The sequence below is a fragment of the Balearica regulorum genome, chromosome 7 (assembly GCF_011004875.1).
Source record: "Balearica regulorum gibbericeps isolate bBalReg1 chromosome 7, bBalReg1.pri, whole genome shotgun sequence".
Lineage (NCBI taxonomy): Eukaryota > Metazoa > Chordata > Aves > Gruiformes > Gruidae > Balearica > Balearica regulorum.
The window spans coordinates 5,235,787-5,259,745 of NC_046190.1; the positions used below are offsets into that span (position 1 = coordinate 5,235,787).

The following is a 23,959-nucleotide window of genomic DNA, read 5'->3' on the forward strand; positions in this document are numbered from 1 at the left end:
AACTAGGATGCTGAGCTGCCTTGAATTCTCTTAGTCTATTTTTATGAGTATTTCTGTTCTCATAGATGTCACATAAAAGTGCAGTAGAAAGTGAGTACATTCATCTCTTTCTGATCTCCATTGTTCATCCTTCAGTGTGTTTTATCTTCACCAGGGTAGCAAGACTGACAGTATGTTTGAGCTCTGCAAGTCACCTACTGCAAAATTGAAACCACCAAAGTCATCTTCTGAATTTTGTCACAAACTCAAGTTAAAATTCAATGGTCATACACTGATCATTGTTAAACTGCAAAAATCTTCCCAGAGAAGAAGGCGTTTAAGTGGGGATAGGGGCAAGTATAGAAAATGAGGGAAAATTAACCCCAAATTCTCTATTTTTGAAGCTCTTAAGAACTTCACAGATTCTTGACACAGTCCTCCCACTAGAATTTACAACATATTTAAGATAACAGATAAATAATGAGATCCAATGGAACTCTACAATAGATTTTTACAAAGAGAAACTATATTTCATGTCATAGTTGGATTTCAGTGGATCCAAGTCCCCATCAAAGAACCTGCATTTGCACAGCACTGCTCAATTTGGCAATGTTTGAACAGTATATCAAACCCCAGAGTCCCAGAAAGATTTAGCCTGGAAGGGGCCTCTGGAGGCCACCTGACCCAACCTCACGTGAAAGTAGTTTTATCTTCAAGTTCAACCAAGTGGCTCAGGGTCTTAGTTATTCTTGTAATACATAATTCTGTGGAGGTTTTTCTAGACAAACTGTGCAAAAATTTTAAATCTATGACTTCTCTGGAACTCATAAATGTGTTTCTTGTGCCTCATGAAATGCAACTATTCTGGCCCAGAACCCAAATTCAACCTGATACAGCAGAGGAGAGTCAAAAGAAGATCAAAAGGAGAAAGAAAGCACAAACTTCATAGTGGGAAGGGGAAAAAAGAAAGGATTACTATGTTAGACGTGCAAACAGTTCATTGCCTCTGTAAACATGGGTAGTCTTCTCTTATGGTTTTGCAAGCCAGATGGAAGAAATGGTTATTCGGACAAACTGAAGGAAGTAAGGGTGGTGGCTTGGTAAACAGGTTGGGGCAGCTGTTGCATAGCTGAAGAGATGAAAGAAAAGCAAAATAAGATTAGAAACATTGAAAACTCAACAAAGCTGTTAATATTTGAATGAAAAAGGAAAACATGTGAGACAACTCCAAAGATTAAGTCTGAGGCAAGCTCAGGGTCGCTGATCCACACAGCCCCCAAGCGGTTGCAATGGCAAGCATCGGTGCATGGCCATCCCCCTTGAGGACTGGCATTCACTGCATGGAGCCCAGCATCTCAGTTCATCTGTCCCTGGACAAAAAGAAAACAAGTGTGGTGGCTTGACCTTGGCCGCCTGCAAGATGCCCATCCAGCCCCTCTCTCATTACTCCTCCTCAACAAGGAAGGAGGAGAAAATACGGTGAAAAAGCTCATGGGTTGAGATAAGGACAGGAAAATCACTTATTGTCCCAGGGAAACCAGACTAAACTTGGAGAAAAATAATTTAATTTATTGCCAATTAAAATAGATTTGGATAGGGAGAAACACAGACAAATTAAAACAACACCTCCCCTACTCCCTGTTTTCCCAGACTGTACTTCACTCCTTCATTTCTGACTCCTGTACCTTCCCCCTCCCTGAGCAGCCCAAGGGCAATAAGGGGAGTGGGGTGCTGTGGTCAGTCCATAGCAGTTTGTCACTGCTGCTCTGTCCTCCTCACTCTTTTCACCTCCTCCAGTGTAGGTCCTACTCATGGGCTGCAGTCCTTCAGGATAAACCTACTCCAACATGAGCTCTCCATGGCCACAGCTCCTTCAGGAGATGTTCCCTTGCTCCCACACAGGGCCCTCCATGGGCTGTGGGGCAATCTCAGCTCCAGCACCTGGAGCACCTCCTCCCCTCCATCTTCTCTAACCTTGGTGTTCACCGGAACATTCCTCACACTTCCCCCCCGCCCCCGACTCCTCATTCCCTGCGTGGTATTTTGCTCTTTCTTAAATATATTTTCCCAGAGGTGCCACCAGTGTGGCTCAGCTGTGCCCTGAGGTGGGGCTGTTGCAGAGCCGGCTGGAACCCAGCAAAGCACCAGAGACTCTGGGTCAGAGATCAGGATGCTAGTTGGCACACAACAAGCCATCCCTTCCATTTACCGTACTGGATTGCATTTGCTTCATTTGCAGTGGTCACTACATGGTCCCTGGTGCTGCAGGAAAAAAATCCAAAGAGCCAGCAGCAAAATAGTGTTGACCTGGTTTTTGTACAAAATGACCTTTATTCCTACGAGGTAGGATGGCTGATGGGATAGGGGGTGTTTGTTGGCTCATTTCACCAGAACTGGAACATAAGGGTGTGTACAAACATTACCTTCAGCTTGGATCCATACTTGATTTAAAAGTAAACTATGCGATGAAATATTTGTCTTTTGGGTGGGAGAAAAGATGCAAGTGGTTCACACTTTTTTGTTAATTATTATTATTATTGATCAGTTCCCACTAACTCCTTTAAATTCAACTGATATCACAATTTCTATTGCAGCATCAATGCATGGGACACAGCACGGGGCAGAAAGCACATACCAATCACTCACCCCAACCTGAGACAGCCTCCATGGCACACACCTTCCCCTAGTCCCCATCCTCTCTCCCCATTTGTTCACTCTCCTTGCACCTCTGTCCAAAGCTTTATTTACACAAGTGTTACCAAAGCAAATTGCAAGGCCAGAATTGTTTCATTGCATAATGAAATCAAGATTTATGATTAAGCTATGTTTGCTTGGAACAGGGAAGATTAATTCAGTCAGCCGTGCAGCTTGGCCATGGGAATACTGGCTTCTCTCCTTGTACAAAGGCCTCCTGCCACCCCTCTGCTGCACTTCCTTCCAGTAATGGTCATTTCTCAGTAGCCGTTAAGGAATAAATGTGTACAAGTAAGGTGGTGCATCTGATAATTTTTAAGCAACAGAATATGGTGTAAAATTTACTTTCCTTGTAGAAGATTTGCTTGCATGCCTCAGTTCCTGTCCTCTCCAGCTGCTTTGTTCACCATCCAACGCTTCAGCTCATGCTCCACAGCTTCCCTCAGCACCACTTCTTTCTGCAAGCTTGTTCTTCAGTTCACCCTGGTTTTGGTGTTACACAGCTCTGGCTGTGGTCACCATGGATGTCTGAGAGCCCATGTGCAGCTAGAACAGAACTGATTGAAGATCTTACTTGATTGCATTGTACCATCAACAGAGAAGTCTCAGCTGTGGACAACTAACTGTGGACAACTGCGTAGACATTGCAGTCCCCACCACATGGCTATGTGGAGCTACCACCCCTCTTATTTGCTGTCTTTCTCTTGGCTTGCTGTTCCTTTCCCAACCCGTTCCTCTCTGCTCCATTGCTAGCTCCTCCTTCTCCAAGAGGAATGGCATTTAGATCCATACTAATAGCTCATAAGAGGGCACTGTGCAGAACAGTGAGTGTTTGGCCAAAACCTGTACCTGGTGTGTTACAGCTGAGAGTATCCAAGTAACCGGGCGTGCTGGGTCTAGCTGAGATGGAGTCAATTTTCCCCACAGCAGCCCTCACAGTGCTGTGCTGTGTACTGGTGGCTGGAAAGGTGTTGATAACCCACCAGTGTTTTGGCTACTGCTGAGCAGCGCTGGCACAGCATCAAGGCTGTCTCTCCAAGATTTTCCCCCTCACCTGTAGGCTGGGGGTGGGCAAGATCTTGGGAGGGGATGCAGCCAGGACAGCTGACCCAAACTGAAGGGATATTCCATACCATATGATGTCTGCTCAGCAATAAAAAGCTGAGAGAAAGGAGAAGGAAGTGAGGGGCATTCATTATTTATGATGTATGTCTTCCAGAGCAACAACTACACATACTGAAGCCCTGCTTCCCAGGAAGTAGCTGGACATCACCTGCTGATGGGAAGTAGAGAAGAAATTTTTTTGGTTTTCCTTTGCTTCCGCGCACAGCCTTTGCTTTTGCTTTATTAAACTGCCTTTATCCTGACCCATGAGGGTTTTTTCCATCTTATTTTCTCCCCCCACCCTGTCCTGCTGAGGAGGGGAGTGATAGAGCAGCTTGGTGGGCACCTGACGTCCAGTTGGGGTCAACGCAAAACAGCAGGTGAGGACAGCTGTTTGTGAGTCAAGAGCTGCATAAGGAAATGATTGTATTAATCTTATGATACTCAGGATCTACAACACTTTCCTGAATAGTAACCGTATCCCTGGCTGGAGCAAATACTTTTGAAAAATGGGGAGAATAAAGGCTCATCACAAATTCAGGTCAAATTCAGCAACCAATTTAGTTTGAGCAAAATGCTAAAGTATAAAAAATTTCTGTTCTGTACCTGTTGTAATGAAACGTTTCAAATAAAGTTGTTGAAAATTGACCTGATCTATTTTTTAAAGCTTGAAGAACCTGAGAGCAAAACTATACTGTTCCTTTGAGGCAGTGTAACATTGCAACTGAAAAATTTATTATTCATCATCTCTGCTATTACTGAACTGCTTACCTATGCCAGGAAGAGATGTTCAACTGTTGAGGAAGAGAGAAGACTTGGGATTATTGGGAAAGGTACTAGGCAGATGGTGATGAAAGACATGAAACTTGTGCCTAGTCTCCATTTCATGTTCCTGTTGGTTGCCCCTCATCTGCTTCCAGCCCCCCTCCATCTCCCAAACCTCCACTGACTCCAACCCACCCCAGCTAACAACCCCCAACCTCTTCTTCACACCCAAGTGAGGTACACAAGCTCATTACCACGTTTGAATGCAACAAGATCTGTCTACCAAAGGTCTTTATGAGATAACAGAAATCAAACGCTTTTACCTTACAATGAGGGGACATCTCACTGAGCAGGAACTGTTTGATCCCTGCTTACTTTCTGGTAACAAACACCCCAATATATTATACAGCTTGTCAGAGCACCAGATGTTCCCTATGTGAACATACACTCTTCACTCCTTAAACCAACACACTCAGACCTGCAGCTGGTTAAGATAGCAATGGTAAAGTCAAAAAACAGATGAAAAAAATGTAACCACAGAGAATGTCCTTGTCACTATGAAGTCTCAATACCTAAGGTTTACATAAACAGTTGTTGGAACAGAGTCAATAACGAAGCCTAGAGCAGGAACTAGGACTGAGGCTTGCACACTTTTAAGCAGCCTTTAACCACTGCTTAAAAAAAAAAAAAAGCCGCTCCTTACCCTGCAATTCTTTTCTATCACACAAGTAGAAGCACAGAGACCTCTCCTACCTTGGCCAAATGGTAGTCAAGTGTTTAGATTGGTTTTCTGGGATGTCATAGATGGATTCGACCCCTTGGGCATTTCCTTGCTGCCCAGACTAACTCTTAAGCTGTTATACGATGGAAACCACCCACGCTCAGAAAGTAAACTGTTTCTACTTTCCCACCTGTAAGTAACCTCATCCGGTCATAGCACACACGGTGCTCGCTGACATCACTCACCATTTCAGACCTTTTAGGCAGGTGCTAAATGTCTGATTCCCAATAACTAAATGTTAGTGCCTCCAAGGTTGGTGGCAACTGATGCCAGCAGGAGAAAGGGAAGGGCGGTTCAGCTTCCATCCAGCCAAGATCTCCCTTGGATATTGCCTGATGTTTGTAAAGAAACTTGGCCTAATACGTGACAAAACAGCAGAAGTTGGAAAGGGTGAGCTGCAGCTTGCAGAAGGAGGATGGGTTGCTTGTTTGCTGCACGTAAACAGGAAAATAGTAGAACCACATTAAACCACAATTCCATAAAATTTCATTGAAAGGTAAAAATGTCACCATAAACTTAAGGGTAACCGGATGCATTTGACAGATGTCACAGCTTGAACATCTACATTTTCTTGTATCCAAGAACTCCAAAACCAAAGTTGGTGCTAAAGTTCACAAACTGTCATGCATTGCTGCACCTCAGAAAATGACAAAACATTTTGATTTGTCATTGAAGTTTAACACTGCTTTTACACAAATATTGACAATGTTCCCACACTGTTTATGCAGTGGGAGAGAAACTAACAGTACTATACGTTATTAACACATATTTTTGCCTGTACAGTTTGGCCAACTTCCTAAACAATCCAAACCACCTAGTTCTGAAGTGAGGACAACAGTTAAAGGCCAAACTGAGCAGTTATGCCTCCTTTTCCCAGTATGACTTGTAATTGTATCAAATACTTCTGCCTTCCTGACAAAATACATAAGCCCACAGCCAGATGAAAAGTCAAAGCCAAGGGCATTTCTACTAAAAAAGAAGAGAGACTGTGCCCATAAAGACTTTTAAAAGAAAAAAAGGAAATCACAAAAATATGCTTCAGGAGGGGGACAACTGTTTTACCAGTGCAAATACATGACTGAATTCTGCAGTTGTGTCCTTCTTCATTATTGTAATGTGTTTTGCAAAACTTGCTAAGTGTCCTCCAGCCTACTGAATATTCAGAGAAGTATTTGGAGGAAAAATTGACTTCCAACACCAGATGCCAGAGACGTGGACGTTTAACACTGCACCCTGGGAGTCTCCCACTGGGAGAAGACCAAGTGCTTACCAAAGCCATGGATGACCAACCAGCACCCGAATGCAGGTCCCTGCTCTGAGGTTCCAGCCCCCGGCCATGGCTCCAGTCTGACACTGATGCTCTTAGTGGAGATGGCTCCAGCTCTCCTTACCCCAGCACTGTCCTTCTACAGGAGGTTTGGGATCAGATGAAGGCACTTTTCTCTGCCTTGAGTTTCTGTGCCACTTCCCATTCCTTGTTCTTCAGAGTCACTGCACAGTGTCTGGGAATAATTTTCTGTGGCCATTGTTTTAAATAAATTGATTATATTTCTTTGCTGAAGCAGAGTCTCCTGGAAGCACAATTTCCCTGCTGTGGCTGAGAGTTGACAAGGGCCTGATTCAGAAACACAAAATCCCCTAAAGCAGATCCAAACAACTTTCCCTGCAGGGCAGCAGCTGGGAGAATTGCAACCACCATTTTATGAAAAACATACAGGCAGCATCTCACAATAACAATACGCCAGGCAAAACTCAGAGGCAAAATCCTCCCAGAAACCCATGTTTCTTATCAACACCCAGCCCTGCCTGATCCTTCAAATAGGACTTTGAGTCCCAGGGGAACTCCAGGGTGGCGTCACCGCGCTCATTGCACTATCCATCTACCCAGTATCATCCTGAACTACTTCACTTTCAATGACACCTGCAACAACAGGGCATCTTCACCAAGTTCCCATTCAAGATCTCCCACAGAATGGCTCAAACAATGTAAAAAGGAAAAATGATATGCCATATTATGATGCATTTTTGTAAATACAAGGCTGTCCAACTCCTGCAAAGCCCACTCCAGACTGTACATGTTGTTGCTTTTCTGAGCAATGTCCACTTCCATAGAAGAACCTATATATGCTTGACTTGGACATCAATTCATCTTAGAAAGATGGTATTAAACCACATGATTTATTGTTGTCTGGGAGAAATGCTCTGAAAGAAAGATGAATTGCCATGAAACAAATTTTAACGTAAGCATCCTGATATCCAGAAGTTAACCTCTTCTGAAAGACAATTCTTGTTCAAAAGGTTAGTGGTTTTGTTAAGTCTAAATGTTTGGTAGGCTGCTGGGATTGTTTTCCTGTAATGAGCGCAGCTTTCAAGCTTTAATAGAAGCAGCATAGTTAACATAACATGCAGATGTAATTTTGACCAAAGAGCACAGGCAATTATCATCTTTGAATGTAATAATTAATGGTTGATGTTAAATAACAGGATTTACAATTACATAAAATAAGTGGTTAATAGCGTGTTATAGTTATTTGATGGTTATATGAAAGTTACACAAATATTTCCCTACAGTAACATCTGGATATCATGACGTCTAGAGCGAGATAGATAAAATAAGTAACCCTTTCCATTTCAGCAATAAAGCTTCTACCACTTGATTTCTGTTTAAGCAGGTCTAGCACTTCCGTGATAAAGATGAGAAAGTACATGTTGCCTTGTTCAATCTTCAGCTTATCTGATGGCTGACAACTGCGTGGTATAGCTGCAGCTGCAGGGGAAACCCGTTGTGTATAAAGATTTTCTAATACAGGAGATTGTGTGTGATGCCCTAACTTGTGAGGGAAACAGCTGAAGAAAAAGTGAGTCAGAGCTATGAGACCAGTTGGATCAGCACAGACAGCTGCAGAAGTACCTAGGAGCAGATAGGCTAGCAAGAAAGAAAACTATCCCACCAGAAAACATGTTATTTGCAGTAACATAGATAGTTTATTTATATGTATGTACTAGTATGCTGCATGTAATTTAATAGGGAAGCTATTCTTTGATAACGTTTTACTGCTGAGATGATGCGAACAATGAGAAATGAGACACAAAGGCCTCCCTGTTCTCATTAAATCACACCTAAAATAAAGTGTGCAATATCTCTTCTTGAAAATGGATTAATAATTTACTGAAAAAAAATTGTAAATTGTATTATGCATTCATCAACTTACTACTACATATCCACATTGCACCAAAACAATACCACTAAATATTTAATGTAAACGAGGTAAGTCTAGTTGGATGGTGCTAGTGATCAATGGACACGGTGCCACAGATAGACAGGGTACACGAGCGCTGAGAGCCAGCACAGCAGCTCCGGGTACCAAAACCAGGCTGGAATTTCCAACCATCACAGACTGAAGTCGGAGTTAAAGAATAAATATTATCCTATATAAAATCACTCCACTGCTAGCCACAGATAAGTGAATTTTCAGACTCTCCTGAGTTCCTAGAAGGTGCAGCTGGACCATTGCGTGTGGTTGTACTTTATCCATATAGCTGCAAGTGATGCCCTCTGGCCAGGCCCTTCAAGAAGGATTTGAATCAACTGAAAAGAGCCCAGTAATGATGACAGGTATAGAAAATGTGACCTGAGATAAAAAGAGATTAAAATAATTGCTGAGGACAATTGTCCTCTGTCTTCAGAGGAACAAAGCCCAAACGGAGGATGTGATAGCAGCCTTCAAATACACAATAAGTTGCTGAAAAGAGGAAGCAGGCAACGTGCAATGTCTGTGCTGACAGCAGACAGGGTAAGTAGTAAAGCTTTTCAGTAACAGCCTGAGAGATTATTCAGTATCAGGAAAAAACCTCACTCTACAGCTGATGGGACTTGGCAAATTCAGCCTTCCAGTACCTGAAGGGGCCTACAGGAAAGCTGAAGAGGGACTGTTCACAAGGACATGGAGTGATTGGACAAGGGGGAATGGCTCTAAACTAGAAGAGAGGAGATTTAGAACAGATATAACAACCAAAAAATATCTTCCCTGTGAGGGTGGTGAGGCCCTGGCAGAGGTTGCCCAGAGAAGCTGTGGCTGCCCCTGGCTCCCTGGCAGTGTTCAAGGCCAGGTTGGATGGGGCTTTGGGCAACCTGGGCTAGTGGAGGGTGTCCCTGCCCATGGCAGGGGGCTGGAACTAGATGATCTTTAAAGTTCCTCCCAACACAAAACATTCCATGAGTCTATGAAGGAGTCCTAGAGAACAAAAATATATTACTGCAAGAGACTTTCTTAGCCAATGGGAAGAATGAAAACATGTGGCGTATGGCATTTGCATTAATTAATTCATTCAAAGTAATCTGAACATAGCATTTATCTGTTCCTACTGTGCGGATTGTTTGATAATCAAGATCTCTAGAAATATCTAGATCTTTGAAGTTTGTAGTAAAAAATTCAGCAGTGAAGAGTGTAGGGAAGAATTAATTAATCAATCAGAGTTGTTCATTTACCTGGGCAGTTTGACATGCTTTTTTTTTTTTTTTTCACTTGAACCATCTGGGAATCCCTTTCGTGTTCTCTTACCTCCCCACCCTTTTCAGTTATTAGAAGACTTGGGAGAAGAGTTGCTATCTGTCACTTACTCTTGCTTCACTGATTACAGTGCTTGATTGGTCAGTCAAATATACTGGATTTTTTTCTGCTTCTTGCCAAGATGTCAAAACCAGAAGAATATGAATAGTGAATACCAGGTGTTGTGTACATTTCCTCATTCGTGTGTGAATGTTGTTGTTTGTATAAAGAAGAAACATATTTACCCTTCTCAAAGTTCACTTTCAAGGCTTCCAACGTTATCTTTGGCCTCTTGTCTTTTGCACTTCCTTCTTCCATTCCAATAATGCTGGCCTTTGTGGGAAGACCTTCTAAGTCACTTTCCCCTTGGGCTTCTGGACTTTAGTCTTCATCCTTGATGACTGTCTCTGGAGGCAATACATTTGTATATGGCAAAACCTGTGCCACAGATTTTGACTCCTGATAATGCCATCCACGCCATGATGGCTGCAGAGGTAGGAATCAGATGAAGAACAATGTTCTGGCTCTTCAATGCTGGGATGGTCATCAGCCTTTTCTCATGAAATGGTTAAAACACAGAAACACAGGAAAGTAACCACTCTGGCAAGAGAGTGATGGATGAGAATTCAGCATTATTTCATGCTGTGGAAAAGCTTTGGATTCATTCTTCAATGAATGACACAGCTGTAATTGTCACTGTGCAAAATTAAACAAGGAATATATTAAGAAAGATTCTTAATAGAAGTCTGAACCTTTTTTTTCCCCATTTGATTGTTCAAAGGAAATTTTAGACTAAAGTTAATTGGAACCTATGTAATTTACTTAACTATGCATAAAATCCACTGATTTTCTTCTGCACAGTTTTCATAGATTTTATCAGCTGACCTTGATTCTCTTGACACTTTCTTGCAAATAGTAACATCTACATGGTTGTAAACCCCTTTTCTGTTATATCAGTAAAATATTCATCTCCCACTAAACACGCTGGTGAAATCCAGCCTTCTTTTGCCAATGACTAGATTGTTCCCCTCTTCAAAAAGAAGGTTTCCTTTCAAGATACCAGCCTCCAATTCAAATGAATTGGAACCACAGATGACAGCTAACCCCGCCACTTACTTTCACAAGCCCCATCCCATAAGCGACAGGAGCAATGACGCGATTGTGCTGCCATAACTGCATTCAGCAATTCAAACCACAGTTGAGCTCTCAGCCTCCCTTGGCCTTGGTGGTACCCTTCTTTTTAAGAAGATACTGTCTCTGGCCATGGTTTCTCATTCAGATGTGAGGAAATATAGTCTTATTCTCCAGTTAATTACAGGTATGTTTTATTACAGATTTGTTTTGCACCAGAGCATGACAGCTGGAGCTTCTTTTGCGTTATATTTGCCTGTTTCTGGTAGACTTCCAGGTTTGGTTGGTTTGTTTTTATTTTTCCTATAAGCTCTTGCAAAGCTGTACAGGATTTTAAACACATTCTGAAACTTCCTAGGTTTCCAACCCAAACTGTCAACTCTCCTTCCTTGCCAGACACGTGAACTTACCCCAGATGCAGCAAAACCTACTCTTCCTTGCCAGACCTGCCCAATCCGTCACAAAGTTGGACTCAACCCTGTTATAACAACAACTTGCAGCTCTTCTTTCTGAACGTTCAGTTCATGCTTCCATGAACATTTGCTTTTCCCCCTTGCATCACCCTCCTCTTGCGAGAGGTCACCCCCACTCAGCACCGCCATACACAGCACCAGCAGACAGCACTCGATAATCACGGTGCAACGTCCGGAGATGGCCGGTGCGGCTTCCACAGAGGATGGTGTGGAGTTTGTGGCTTCAATCCGCCCCCTCGTGGACTTACCTGACCAGAGGTTCTTATAAATACCTGTTCCTCCTGGAGATGAGCCCCATGGGCTGCTGCTCCTCTCTCAGCTTTCGGGAGCTTTGGGAAAGGGGGGGCAGCCAGGAAGACACAGCAAGACTCCACAGCTACCACAGGCACACAGCCTAAATCACAGCTTTCTCAATCAGTAACACCTCACACCTGTATTTTCCTTTGCAGAGTGATGATCTGCACCATCAGCTCCATTTCAGAGGGGAAAGGAAGGCTGTGCTTCCACGGGAAGCAGCCACAGCCCATGAGCAGGAGACAGAAGAAATGCAGCAACCCCATGCGTGCCACCTGCCCCAGGAACTCAACAGAAGGGCAAGCAGGACGATGCAAAACTTCGCTTCTCGCGCAAGTGCTGCAAGAGAGTCATCAGCTGGAAAAGGTCTGAGTTTGCAAAGTTACCCTGGAGTTGAAAAGTTGGGATGAGAGAGTCCTGGTAACAGTGCTTGAACTGCATGCTACGGGGCTTCGAATGAAAGCCAGGGAGCACATAAAAATGCAAAGTACAGGAGAAGATTCACTGCTATGATAAGCGTGTTTGTTTTAATAGTGGTTAAAAGTATAAAATTAAGAAAAAAGCCGTGAATGTGAATTAAAGCGATGAAAGGGATGGAATGGAGGAAGAGAAGGGAGACTGTACGACGACTGTACTAGTACGACAGCTCAACTGATTTAATTATCCAAGGAAGGTAGTTTCATGTATTTGTACACAAGTCTTTGAGTAGAAAATCCCTTCTGTACTTTAAAAAAATAAAAACGAACTGACATGGTTTTCCATAACCACTCATCATCTCAACCCACAAAAAAATCAAAGAATTTTTCTCTCTGTCAGAGTCATTCATGGGAAGTCACTGTGTGGAAGAGCTAGCCCATTTGAGCCATGCCTGCGCGGTGAGTTCAGAACCAACAGGTACGGATGAACCGAGCAGCTGCCATCGCGCAGTGCCCTCAGCCCACTGGCTGCTGTAGCGCAGGCCGTTTCCCTCAGGTATTCACACTGCAAACTTTCCGAAAAATCACTGTGCTCTCTGCATAAACACTGAACAGAAAAGGAATGAACAGAACAAATATTTAATTTTCCTCTCCGGCATGTTATGCAGAATTTGCACGCTACTAAAGTTAAATCTTTACCGAATTTAGTAAATTTGACTCCCATGCTTTAGCCCTGACTCATTTTCTAATCAATTCCTAATCCACTTCCTCAGGGAATTCATGGGGACAATTCATGGGGACATGCAGTACCACGATTACTAAACAGAACCATAAAAATTGAAGGAAAACTTTCCAGAAAATGCAGATAGATTAAATTGATGAGCTGCTCTGGTAGCTTCCTTCCTCACTTGCTCTGTCCAGTTAGTTGAATTACCTATGCACTGGCTTTAGCAGTAATTTTGTGCGATAAATAACGCTTAACAAACCAAGTTATTGCATGTTCACAGAGTGCAAAGAGGCTGAGCTGGCTGAAATCCTGGGGCCCAGTGGGTCCAGCCCCGACTTCCCAGCATCTTGCACAAGAGAATGGAGTTTGGGGGTTGAGGGGAACAAAAGAGATGGCGTGTGAGTCAGACACCTGTACAGCACAGCCAGACGCACGGTGCAGGATGTACAGACGTACAGCGTAGACGCACCGAGAATGTAAAATCAGCAAAGCTTTCTGCTACGCATTTCTCTACAGTCAAGAATGACAACGGCCTTCACATTATGAGTGATGCTTCCAATCCCTTCACCTCCAGATTACTTTATCAGATGCTGGTCAAATTTTGGGGTCAGGGTGGGAGGTTGCCGAGCTGAGGTTTGCATCCTAAAGTTGAGGGTAGAGCAAGACGAGACAGACCTTTAGCCATGACTTCTCTGCCTGGCTTCTTCCTGTCTCTTAGGGACCTTTCTGCCTCTGGGCGTGAAGAAAGCCTCACAACAGCTCGCTGACATTTAACTTCAAAGTCTGACTTAACGTCAGCCCAGGGTGTAACTTTGGTTTCCTTTCTTGACAGTCATCAGCAGTACTAATGGGGAGGGAGTTAGAGCCAAGGGAAGGGGGAAACTGAGGAAAGGATGCCAAGTCACATCCATGTTTTCTGGGTGGAAGAGGAAACAGTGGGAAATAATGCAGGAATTTAGGAGCAGCAGGAAAAAAATCTGAAATATAATTAAATCAATGAGATCCCTGGAACCTCAAATGAACATTTCTTTATTCTCACTCCAAGGATGAAAGGAGTCCTGCAGTGACCTACCATCACACGCAAATAAATACTCAGTGGCACTCATGATTCGCTGCTCTGGATTGGTGACTGCTACCTTCTTGATCAGCACTATTTCTCCTCGATATTTGCAACTGTAGTTTTAATCACCTCTACAGTATTTTTCTGATATACAGTAAGAACACATAGATAATCTAATGCCCTACTAGGTGTCTGTCTCACTGTCATTTGGAAAGATGTAGTTTTATAAACATCCTCAGCTTCCTTAACATAAATACAAAATAGTTATGGGGAAGGACGGGGGGTGGGGGTGGGTGGGAAAAGAAAGAAAAAAAAATTCCTCTGGTATTGAAACCACAGGACCTTACTGCTTGGCATATAAACCACAGAAACCAGACAATTGTTAGTCATGACCATTTTTTTTACAGCTCAAGACATTTCCCTCATGGAATAAGTGAACCAGCTTTTCAAAACTACCTCTGAGTGTAGCGACACGTGGCCATCTACTCGGCATTGCATACGCAGCAACTCCAGTTTCCATGTCAGACATTCCAAAATACTGAAAATCAAGCCAGAATGTCCAATTTCCCTGATTTAGTGTCCAACGCTGAAACTGATATTTATACACACTGTGCCAAAGCTATTCTGTACCAAGTGTTTTCAATTGCACTTTGGAAAGAACTGTGCGTTGAAGCAAAAAAGAATAAAAATAATTCCAAATCTCTAACCCAATAATACATCAAAAATACAAGCTAATTAATTGTATTAAAGACAAACTTTGCTTCTGTGTTTCTGCTTACCAGTAATCTTGTTTTAAACACTTAAAAAACACTTAGAGACCATTTAGATTGCAAGAAACCATCTGGGTAGCTGCAAACATGGTTGGATACTAGAAGAGTAAATTCTAAACATTTTCCAGGATATGCATGTAGTTCTGGATATCTGATGCAAAGAAATTAATTATAAATGAAAGACAAATCAGAAAACCACTTTCAACTGTATGATGGAAAACGGCTGGCTGCAACAGGAGACCATCTCGCATCCCACTAGATGGAGCTACTTGACTACCCAGGCTAGAAATCTGGTCAAACGTTTCACTAACCCCAGTGGCAAAAGGAAAAGCATTTCCAGGAGTCAAGTTCATTTGCCCCTATTCCTAACGCACACGCCAACCCGAGCCGGTGTCCTGCAGCATTTATGCCTCGCAGCGGTACCTATGTAAAGCAGAGGCATAAAGATGCGCTGTGCTAGTTGTCACTGCAAGGACGGCACCGGTAAGCCCAAAGCAGCTAGTTAGAAACCAAGCAAAAAAAAATTAATGGGTTTGCATATTAAGAGACCACAACAAGAAACAATAGGAGCAAAGAGAATCAACCAGCTCTCTAAATTATGCAACCACTTGTTTTGAAATAAAGAGACAGATGAAAAATAAATTCTGTTTCCAACACAATTTCCTGGCTTTGGGGCTTTAGCTTCATTTTTTGAATGGCTAGTTGGGTTAGGTGCAGGAGCGGAGAAGTTAGGTGGGATTTTTTAAGTCACTTTTGCCAAGAAACATTAACCAACCAACTTTTGCTGAAACATTAACCAACATCGGTAAGATGAACTTGCAGCACAAATATACAAGATGATCATTCTACTTTGCATCTTTCATGCTAGAACGTATTGGAGACCTTCAGCGCTTGGCACCATTAAGATCTTGGCAGATTTTCAGACATGTGTGATTTAGCACAGTGATGGAACAAAATCGGTAATGAGGTGTTCAGTCAAGTGTCAATACGCTGTATGGCTGTGTAAATTTATAGTAATCCAGGTGAGTAAGGGCAGGCAGTGGTGCTCAGGGATATGGAAGCTCCCCAAATTGGGATCAGCTGGCTGAAACAGAACTGAAATACAGCTGGTGGGAGAAGGATCACTGTCAGGGACCTGGGTCTAGAGGACTTCGTGCTGTAATTGCGTGGAATACAGCCCTTTCTTTAGAAATCATAAACTGCCAGCTACCCAGCTGAAGAGTTTTACCAAGAAGCAGTTTCCAAAAGAAGAGCATGTTTAGGAATGACAGTCACCAAAACTTGCCTACAGCCCTTGGATTTATTCTCTGAGATAGATATTTCAACAGAGGAAAGGAAAAGCTGCTTAGCCTATTGTTTGCCCAATGAGTAATTACACTGTAATTAAAATTGATTGATTGTTCCTCTTCACAGTAAGACAATCCCATTCACTACCCAAGCTTCAAGGGCATCCATAAATATATGTATAAAGATTAGTCTCTATGTAAGAGGAATGCCCAATATCCTAGCCAAAACCAGATCCTATCATTAACACACCAGCACTCAAACTTGTGAATAAAACAGCTCATTTGAGAGAGCTTAAGGCCAGATCTACAACGGTTACAAACACCCTAATATCTGAACTAGAATGGTATAGGATCTGTGATCCACAATGTTACAATTTCTGTAGTGGGCAAACAGATTTCAGGCATTGGCAAAATTGTAATTAAAACAATAAGGAAAACATATTAACATCTGGAAGCCAGGCAATCTGCGATAGCCAATATGACAAATTCGAGCCAGCCATGCTATGAAAAGCAGATGCACAGAGTGCAAATACAAGCACATACTGAAAAGTGTTTCGGTTCATGACGATAGAAAGGAGACCATGGGGACATCCTTTCAGGCAGATGTGCTGTTCAAAGAAAAACGCTCCGTAAGGGGAAGTAAAAGGAATCACTCACAAGAAGAAGTACTGTTGAATTCTTTTAATAACACTAGGAAAATATCATAGTATTAAAGTCCTGCATGGGATCCTCAAAAGGTTATTTTGGTTGGGATTTCTCTGTGTTTATAAATGAAACTTTTTTTTTTCCCAATTATGTTTTCTTTTAAACCAACTACTCCTTTACAATGGTATTTCCAGTTAAAACACAGCTAACCTATAAATACCTGAATACCACAACACACATTGTGTGTGTGGGTTTTGTTTAAAACTTAGCGGAAATAATGGTAAATCTATTCAACACAGGGAAGCAAACGTCGATTTGTTAAGCGGGGAATGTAATAGCCAGTAAAGAATACATTGCATACATAATACAGAAGGAAAAAATTATCGTCTGGAGTATGTGAAATTACACTGATTTTGCACCTTAAACCTATTAGAAGTTACTCTGTTGGGCAATACTAATCCACTGAACAAGCAGAATGTTGGTCAGAAGTCTAACGTTTCCTGTACCAGCACAGAGAGAATATAAGCAGTCCAACGCTGTTAAAAGAAAACATGAAATCCAGCTCATGTTTCTGGTTAGGGATCGATTTCTTCAGGAACTACTGTTAACATAACGTCTTCGTTGCCCCTGCGTACAACCATGTTCAACGTACTGTCCTTTTTAATAATGTCACTGACATCACTGGCTGAACTTATCGACTGTCCATTGATGCTTATAATCACATCGTTGTCCTTCAGGCCACCACTGAAAATACAAAGCAGCAATGTATTATTATAATTGGCATTTTACTGTCTTTACAATATTGTTTAAAAAAAAAAAAAAAGAAAAAAGATAGATGCATTTTTCCTATTTCCCACCCAATGGCAGTTGCACAGAGACACAGCGGGCATGCAAAAAGCAATCAGAATTTATGAAGCGGTGAAGATTAAAATACAATGCAGAAACCTCAGAAATCGGATGGAGGTACAAGTTTGATGAATCTCATATTTCATCGTCTTTAAAGGAATTCACTATTTCAAATAGTGCAGTAATTCTGCAATAAGGATTCTAGATGCTGATTTGGTAGAAGAGATAGAGGCGTATTTTTCTTTTAAAACAACTGCAACAAGGCACTCATTTTAGAGGGGAAATTTTCCAAGCTTTTATTCACATATACATAGCAAAGCAATCTGAGTAGCACTACGTGTTAACACATGAGGAATTTTGGTCCCGGGTCCATGCCGTTCTCCATACCTAGCTTACTGCCAGCCACTTCACCTTACTGTTGTTGTTTAAACCTGAGCAGAACACCACATGCAGCGATCCAGTCCAGTCACCAAAAATGCATATGTGCCCTTCCCCTTGCCCGCCTGCCCGTAGCCCCCAGAACCCCTTCTCCTGACCTCAGCACCGTATGCAAACCAAACACAACACCTCCCCGCTCAAAGCAAGATGGGGCAGAACCAGAGCTGGCACGGCAAGGCTCCTCTGCCCGGGGCCGCGGGTCTCTTCCCCAGCTGGCTGAGACTGCTGCTGGGACCGAGAAACAGGGTGGTGAGGGATACCATCGACCACAACGTCTTGCCCAGTCTTGCACAATGATCTGGCTCCAAGTCATGGAAATATTAGCCAAGTAACCAGATCAGACATGATTCAGCCCTTCAGCATAATCCTTCTTCAGAAAACCACAGAGCAGTCATCGGCCTCTTCTGCCCGCAGAAAACGCCTTACATGAGTGTTTCCTGCAAGCAGGATGCCTTGGCCAATGTTTGCAACAAATCTGGTTGCCTACTGAAGGCATGGCTTAAAACGTTTCCATGGGACGAACTATTCAGATTGCCTTGGTCTCTCACGCAGCCTCTCCTCTCAACTCATACCCAGGACAGGTTGCTGCAGAACTGCTCTGATTCCCCACCCAGCACTCTACACAACGTGCATTGGAGACGAAATCAGCAGAATGGAGAAACCCATAGGCAAGGGGACTAGGAGAGAGACACAGCAAACATGGGCTACATTTTAATGGCCAGGCCAGCCTTCAGATGAAATGTCCCGATTTGAGTCTGCCTAGAAGGTACGAGGCTACACTGGCTGCCTCGCATTTCTTCTACCTCTCTAATGTCCTTCTCCCACTCTCTGCTAACTATTATACATACGCCCAAACTGATTCTTCTGCACTTTCAGATTGGACCTGCATGCCAAGGCAGTAAGTTCAGTCCCACACTGGAGCAACCACATTATTGCTACGCTAACTGCAGTTTAATTGCAATAGGAATAATTTCACATTACAGACACACCAGTATTCTGCATTAACAGTGCTGCCAACAAGAATTACCTACACAAAGCAGCAATAATTTAGAAAGCAAGCCAGAGAGCTAACACTGTATATCTTACAGCAGCATCCACACTGTAACAAAAAGACATCATCCAACCATCCTCACAGTCTCCCTAAGAGGTAACACATGCCTGTGCCAAGCAGCTTTCTGCCTACATGCCTTTGGTGCTACATAGGCCTCTTTCTTGCCACAAAGATTTACTCTTCTCTTAAATAATCTCTAGTTTCAGAAAATAAAGTTTCCTATTTCCTACCCTGGATTACAAAGTGGTTTTGTATTAACCAAACTCTGAAGGGAAAGTGTCTCCAGCAAGAACCAGCCAGACCAGTGCCGGTGACCACAGAGCAGATGCCGTACTTCAGCCAGGCACCTCACGAAACGTGGTATCAACCAGCAGGTCAGGTTCTGAGCAAAAACGAAGAAAAAGATCCGTTGGCCAAAACCAAAAGCTCTTCCCAGTTATGTGACTCGTGACAAAGCTCTCGCATGGAAGACTGTCTCATGCCAAGAGAGGGTTTCACCCCAGACAGAGGAGAGCTGGTGGGTTTGCCCAATGCCAAGGTGCTTGGGCTGAGATCTCTTCACAAGGTGGAAGCAAAGCTGCTCCCTCGCTCTCCTACAGGAGTGACCAGCAGGGCCATGGGGAGCTTTATTCAGCACTGGCATCGGTACAACAGATGTCTTGGAAGCAATCACTGAGAAAAATGAGATTTGAGTTTTCACGCCCACTGAATCCTTGCCCTTTCAGCCAGGAACGCTGACAGGGCTTCGCTGCAATACCCTGACACATCCGCGGTATTGCCCATCAGGGACTGGACTGGAACCACACACTGATTTCCAGCAGACAACCTAATAGCGATCAGATGGTCGTAATTTTGTTAATTTAGCATTATCTAGGTAGCCAGTTAAGTAGGGAACATTCTCCATCATTACTCCCTTAAGCCAGTGGCAGCGGTTTTGAGAAAAATGTAGTTCAACTTACGCTTCAGCTGGTGTTTCTGGAATTACTTCAATAACATAGGCCCCAGAGACAACATCAGGAAAGTCTTTATGGCGATCCTTCAGCTCTCTAGCTTTGCTGGAAAATGAAAAAACACCAACAAAAATATTGTGACAAGATAGGAAAAAAAAAAGCACGCATTTTTACTTAGTTAACTCACTTAACACTGACTAGGTGAGGCATTTTACACATGTTGATGTGACACTGCACAATTCATTTTAACCCCTTAAAGTATTCCAAGAATGCACTTTTTGCATTCATACAGCTTTTTAATGCCTATTTCTGGTAAAGGCAATCATTTCAATAGACACAGAGGATTAGAGCTAAAACATTTGGTCATTACTTTAGAACTAGCATATCCCGAACAACTAAAAGAAACCCTTTCAGTTTTCAATGCGTTCTTATACCTCTGATCCTGCACATGGGAAAACTTCTGGTTATTTTTACAGGATGTAAGTATCACCTACTCATGAGTCTTTTCTGGTTTGAGTATGAATAGGCAAGTCTGCACAAAAGCTTTATTTTCCATTCAATGAATTGTTTAATGAAAATAATTTTATAGAAATGGAAATATGGGTGTAGCTGCTGTAATTCTTGAAAACATACTGTCCTGTTGTCTCCTTGACCCACATGACAGCACGGGACAGATGGTAACAACACTAATAGACCCCCCGGGACAAATTAACGATCGCTAGCTATTCTCTTCCAAAGCATTAAGGAAAAGAAAAAGCCAGGGAGTTGTTTAAAATCTAGCTCATACAAGAGGAGAGTTCAACCATACATGCAGCAGATGCAGAGAAAAAGGTAGCAAAAATCAGCTGCAAGTTGTCACCAGCACCTACAGAGTACCGGTTCATCCTCCTGGTTGTTCCTGCAGATCATGAGTTTGACCCAAATGCACGCAGCAACCACACGCCAGAAAGGTGAGGAGCCACTTACCTAGGAGTTAGGGACATCATTCGTATGCCAATGTATTTCTTTTTGGTTATCGCTTTTCCTACAAAAAGGAAAACAGGTCTTCATCAATTGCTCTTACCAAAAGAGCCTCAAAGGCTGTTGACTTTCTGCTTTATTATTATTTTCACATTTTTCTCTTCCAAAGCAGTGAAGTACAGTACCTTTAGCTTGTCTGTCATGGGATTCAGTTAGGAACTTCTTGATTTTATCTGATGGGATAGCAAAGGAGATCCCTGCTGTAACTTTTAATGTGTTGATTCCTATGACTTCACCATCCTGGAGAAATAAGAAATTTTTATAAGCAGCTGTGAAAGATCTTGAAGAGAAATGGATGATTTCTTCCAAACTATCACAAAGACAAATTCATACAACACATTCCATAGCAGGTTTTCAATTTTCTAAATGGTTTGTTTAAGTCTTAATTTCTCTGAATCACCTATTGGTAAAAAACTGTTCTACAGTTTTGGAGAACCAATGTGGATGTTCATATTGCCACTAGCAGAAGAGAGAGCAGAATTGGGTAGCTCTCCTGCCGGCAGCAGACAAGAAGCATATCATATCCTACAGGCAATTTCATCCTGTTTATTTCAGCAGGCACCGGCCGGTTCTGAGCAAATATTGCATAATAATATAAAGAAAAATGACAGTTCAACAGAAATCAAAAGCTTTTGCCAGTAATGTGACTCTAAGAAAGAATTTCAGATTAAACATCTCTGCTGGCACCTGATGATTCGAACACTTCTGAAATCGCAGCAGCTTCCTTCCCTGATCTATCCCAGATAAAATCTCTCTGACTACAAGTTCTACTGCGAGTCGGGTGAAAAAAAAACATTGCCAAATCTCCAAGGCAGCAACTCGGAGTAGCTCTTTCTTCCAGCCGGTGCCATCCCTCACCGAGGGCCACTGCCTCTCCTCCGTTCGACCCCGCGTGTCCCCATCTGAGAGCTCTCACACAGCCGCTGGCTTTTGCAACCTCCTTCAGTTGTTCTCTCTTGGGCTTATCCACAGCTGCGGCAAGGTCAGCTCCGACTACGTTCTACAATATCAGCAAATAAACCCTAGCATCCTGATAAATACGAGGGGTTTTCAACTCCCCTCGGTGTGATTGGAAATAAAGGGGTAGATACGGTTTTGGAATCATTAATCTGAGTTTCAGTATGAAAAAAACCCAAAGTGCCAGCTGCATGATACACAGTGAGTGCAAATGCCTCAACTTTAAAATGTGCTTTTTACTTTTTGCAAGCCATGGGCAAAAAAAATTAATTGTGCATTACACTTGCTCAAAACTATGCAAACTGTAAACACCTTAAACATTGAAATCCAAGTGTATCTTGTGATTTGCCAACATAAACACTGACAAGTGATTAGTAAGAACCATGTGAATTTTGTGTAGTCAGCCAGTTATCAAATGCTCTGGATCACATTTCTGGTGTGGGGTTTTGTTTGTTTGTTTGTTTGTGCGGGGTTTTTTTTGGTTCTGTTTTTAAACTAAAAAATAACAATGAAAAAGCTTAACATGAAGCAAACAAGCTTAAAGAAACTCTTACCAGATTTACCAGGGGTCCTCCGGAGTTTCCATACTGAAAATAAACATATGGCCAGAACATGTTTTAATATCTACCTCTTAATTCATGGCAAGCAAAACATAAAAGGCATTTTTGAAATATTTCTGTAGTAATTTTTTCATTGTCTATTAAATATGTGCAATAGAGCAGTCTTAACATCCAAATCCATTAACTACACTTAAGATCATCGCTTTTAGCTGAGCTTTGCAAATGCTTAGTCCTTCTTCTCTTGCCAGGGTAAGTTAAGAAAGCCAAGGTTTTTCTTTTGTTTTATTAGTACCACACTAGCAACTTAGAAGATTTTAGGACAGCTCTGGGAGCTGTTAGTGAAGATTTCTTACAAGGCCATCAGCAGAAGTACAAAAACTATTGTTTTGCCTTAATGCAGAAACAAACTTGAATCCTTAAACTAAGCTTGGCTTCTTTCTAGAAAACATGATGGACTTTGAAAAGGTACTTATTCGCCAGAGAATATTGCCTCCTCCCTTGTAATTTGTAAGAATTCTGAAGTTAAGGCAGATATTGTACTTGCTGTGGTTCCTTGGGGGATTTTTAAATAACAAGTGCTGCTGCACCACAGATGTCCATATTTACATGGATAAAAGAAAAGCCAGCTATGCTCCCTGTTCTTAAGAAGTGTATCACTGTGAGATTTTCAAAGCAACTATTCGAGAAATCTAAGAGCTGAAGGTGGCGAGGCTCAGAGCGGGACGTACGTTGATGATGGCATCGGTCTGAATATAGTCCATATCGGAGTTGCGGAGCCCCAGCTCCTTCCCTCCACGTTGAGTAGTGCTAACGATCCCTGTAGTCACTGTGTTTTGAAGGGAAAAGGGACTTCCAATCGCGACCACAAATTCTCCTGGCCTCAAGTCTGCAGACTGACCAAGCAGAAGAACTGGCAATTTACCCTACAAATAAAAATACAGTAAAAAAAAAAAAAAAGAAGTATGAAGTTAAATTCAGTTGTTGTTAAGACACTACTACACCAGTAGAACAAATTCTACAGAAACACGAATACATTAATAGAGCAGAGGAAAAGAGAGAGGCTTTGATCCCTTGGGGATTTTCTTGTTCTGTTTTCTTTGAACGTTTCATGCGTCTCGGTACAGAAACATCTCAACGAGCTTCTGCTCTAAAGAGTGGGCTCTTTAGACAGTAGGAATACTTTTTCCACAACAGGTACACGTTAAATCAAAACCAATTCAAAGACCAAAGGAATATTTATGCTCTGCTGTACAAAGCAAACACCTGATGATATTAGGAATGAGTTGTTTCCAACAGCTTCTTGAAATAATTAGACAACAGCTGCTGATGTAAAAATAATATATTGTTTAAGAGTGGACACTAAAGAGTCATGAAAGCAACAGCCCAAGTGTATCAAACATGCGTATGTATGGTTAAAAGCATTTTATATTCTCATAAGACACCAGCTTATGTTTCATCTTAC

At 42.3% G+C, this 23,959-nt stretch overlaps 1 protein-coding gene across 1 annotated transcript in view; it reads right to left on the reverse strand.

Moving 5' to 3' along the window:
* Nucleotides 1–16,696: 16,696 nt before the first annotated feature.
* Nucleotides 16,697–23,959, reverse strand: part of HTRA1 (HtrA serine peptidase 1) — a 35,542-nt gene continuing 28,279 nt past the window's right edge. Inside the window, exons 4-9 of the mRNA XM_075757702.1 lie at nucleotides 23,226–23,420; nucleotides 22,492–22,524; nucleotides 21,106–21,220; nucleotides 20,927–20,984; nucleotides 19,970–20,065; nucleotides 16,697–17,419 (exon numbers count right to left, since the gene is read on the reverse strand). Coding sequence (XP_075613817.1) covers nucleotides 17,251–17,419; nucleotides 19,970–20,065; nucleotides 20,927–20,984; nucleotides 21,106–21,220; nucleotides 22,492–22,524; nucleotides 23,226–23,420 — 666 coding nt within the window. The 3' untranslated portion in view covers nucleotides 16,697–17,250. The remainder of the gene's footprint in view (nucleotides 17,420–19,969; nucleotides 20,066–20,926; nucleotides 20,985–21,105; nucleotides 21,221–22,491; nucleotides 22,525–23,225; nucleotides 23,421–23,959) is intronic.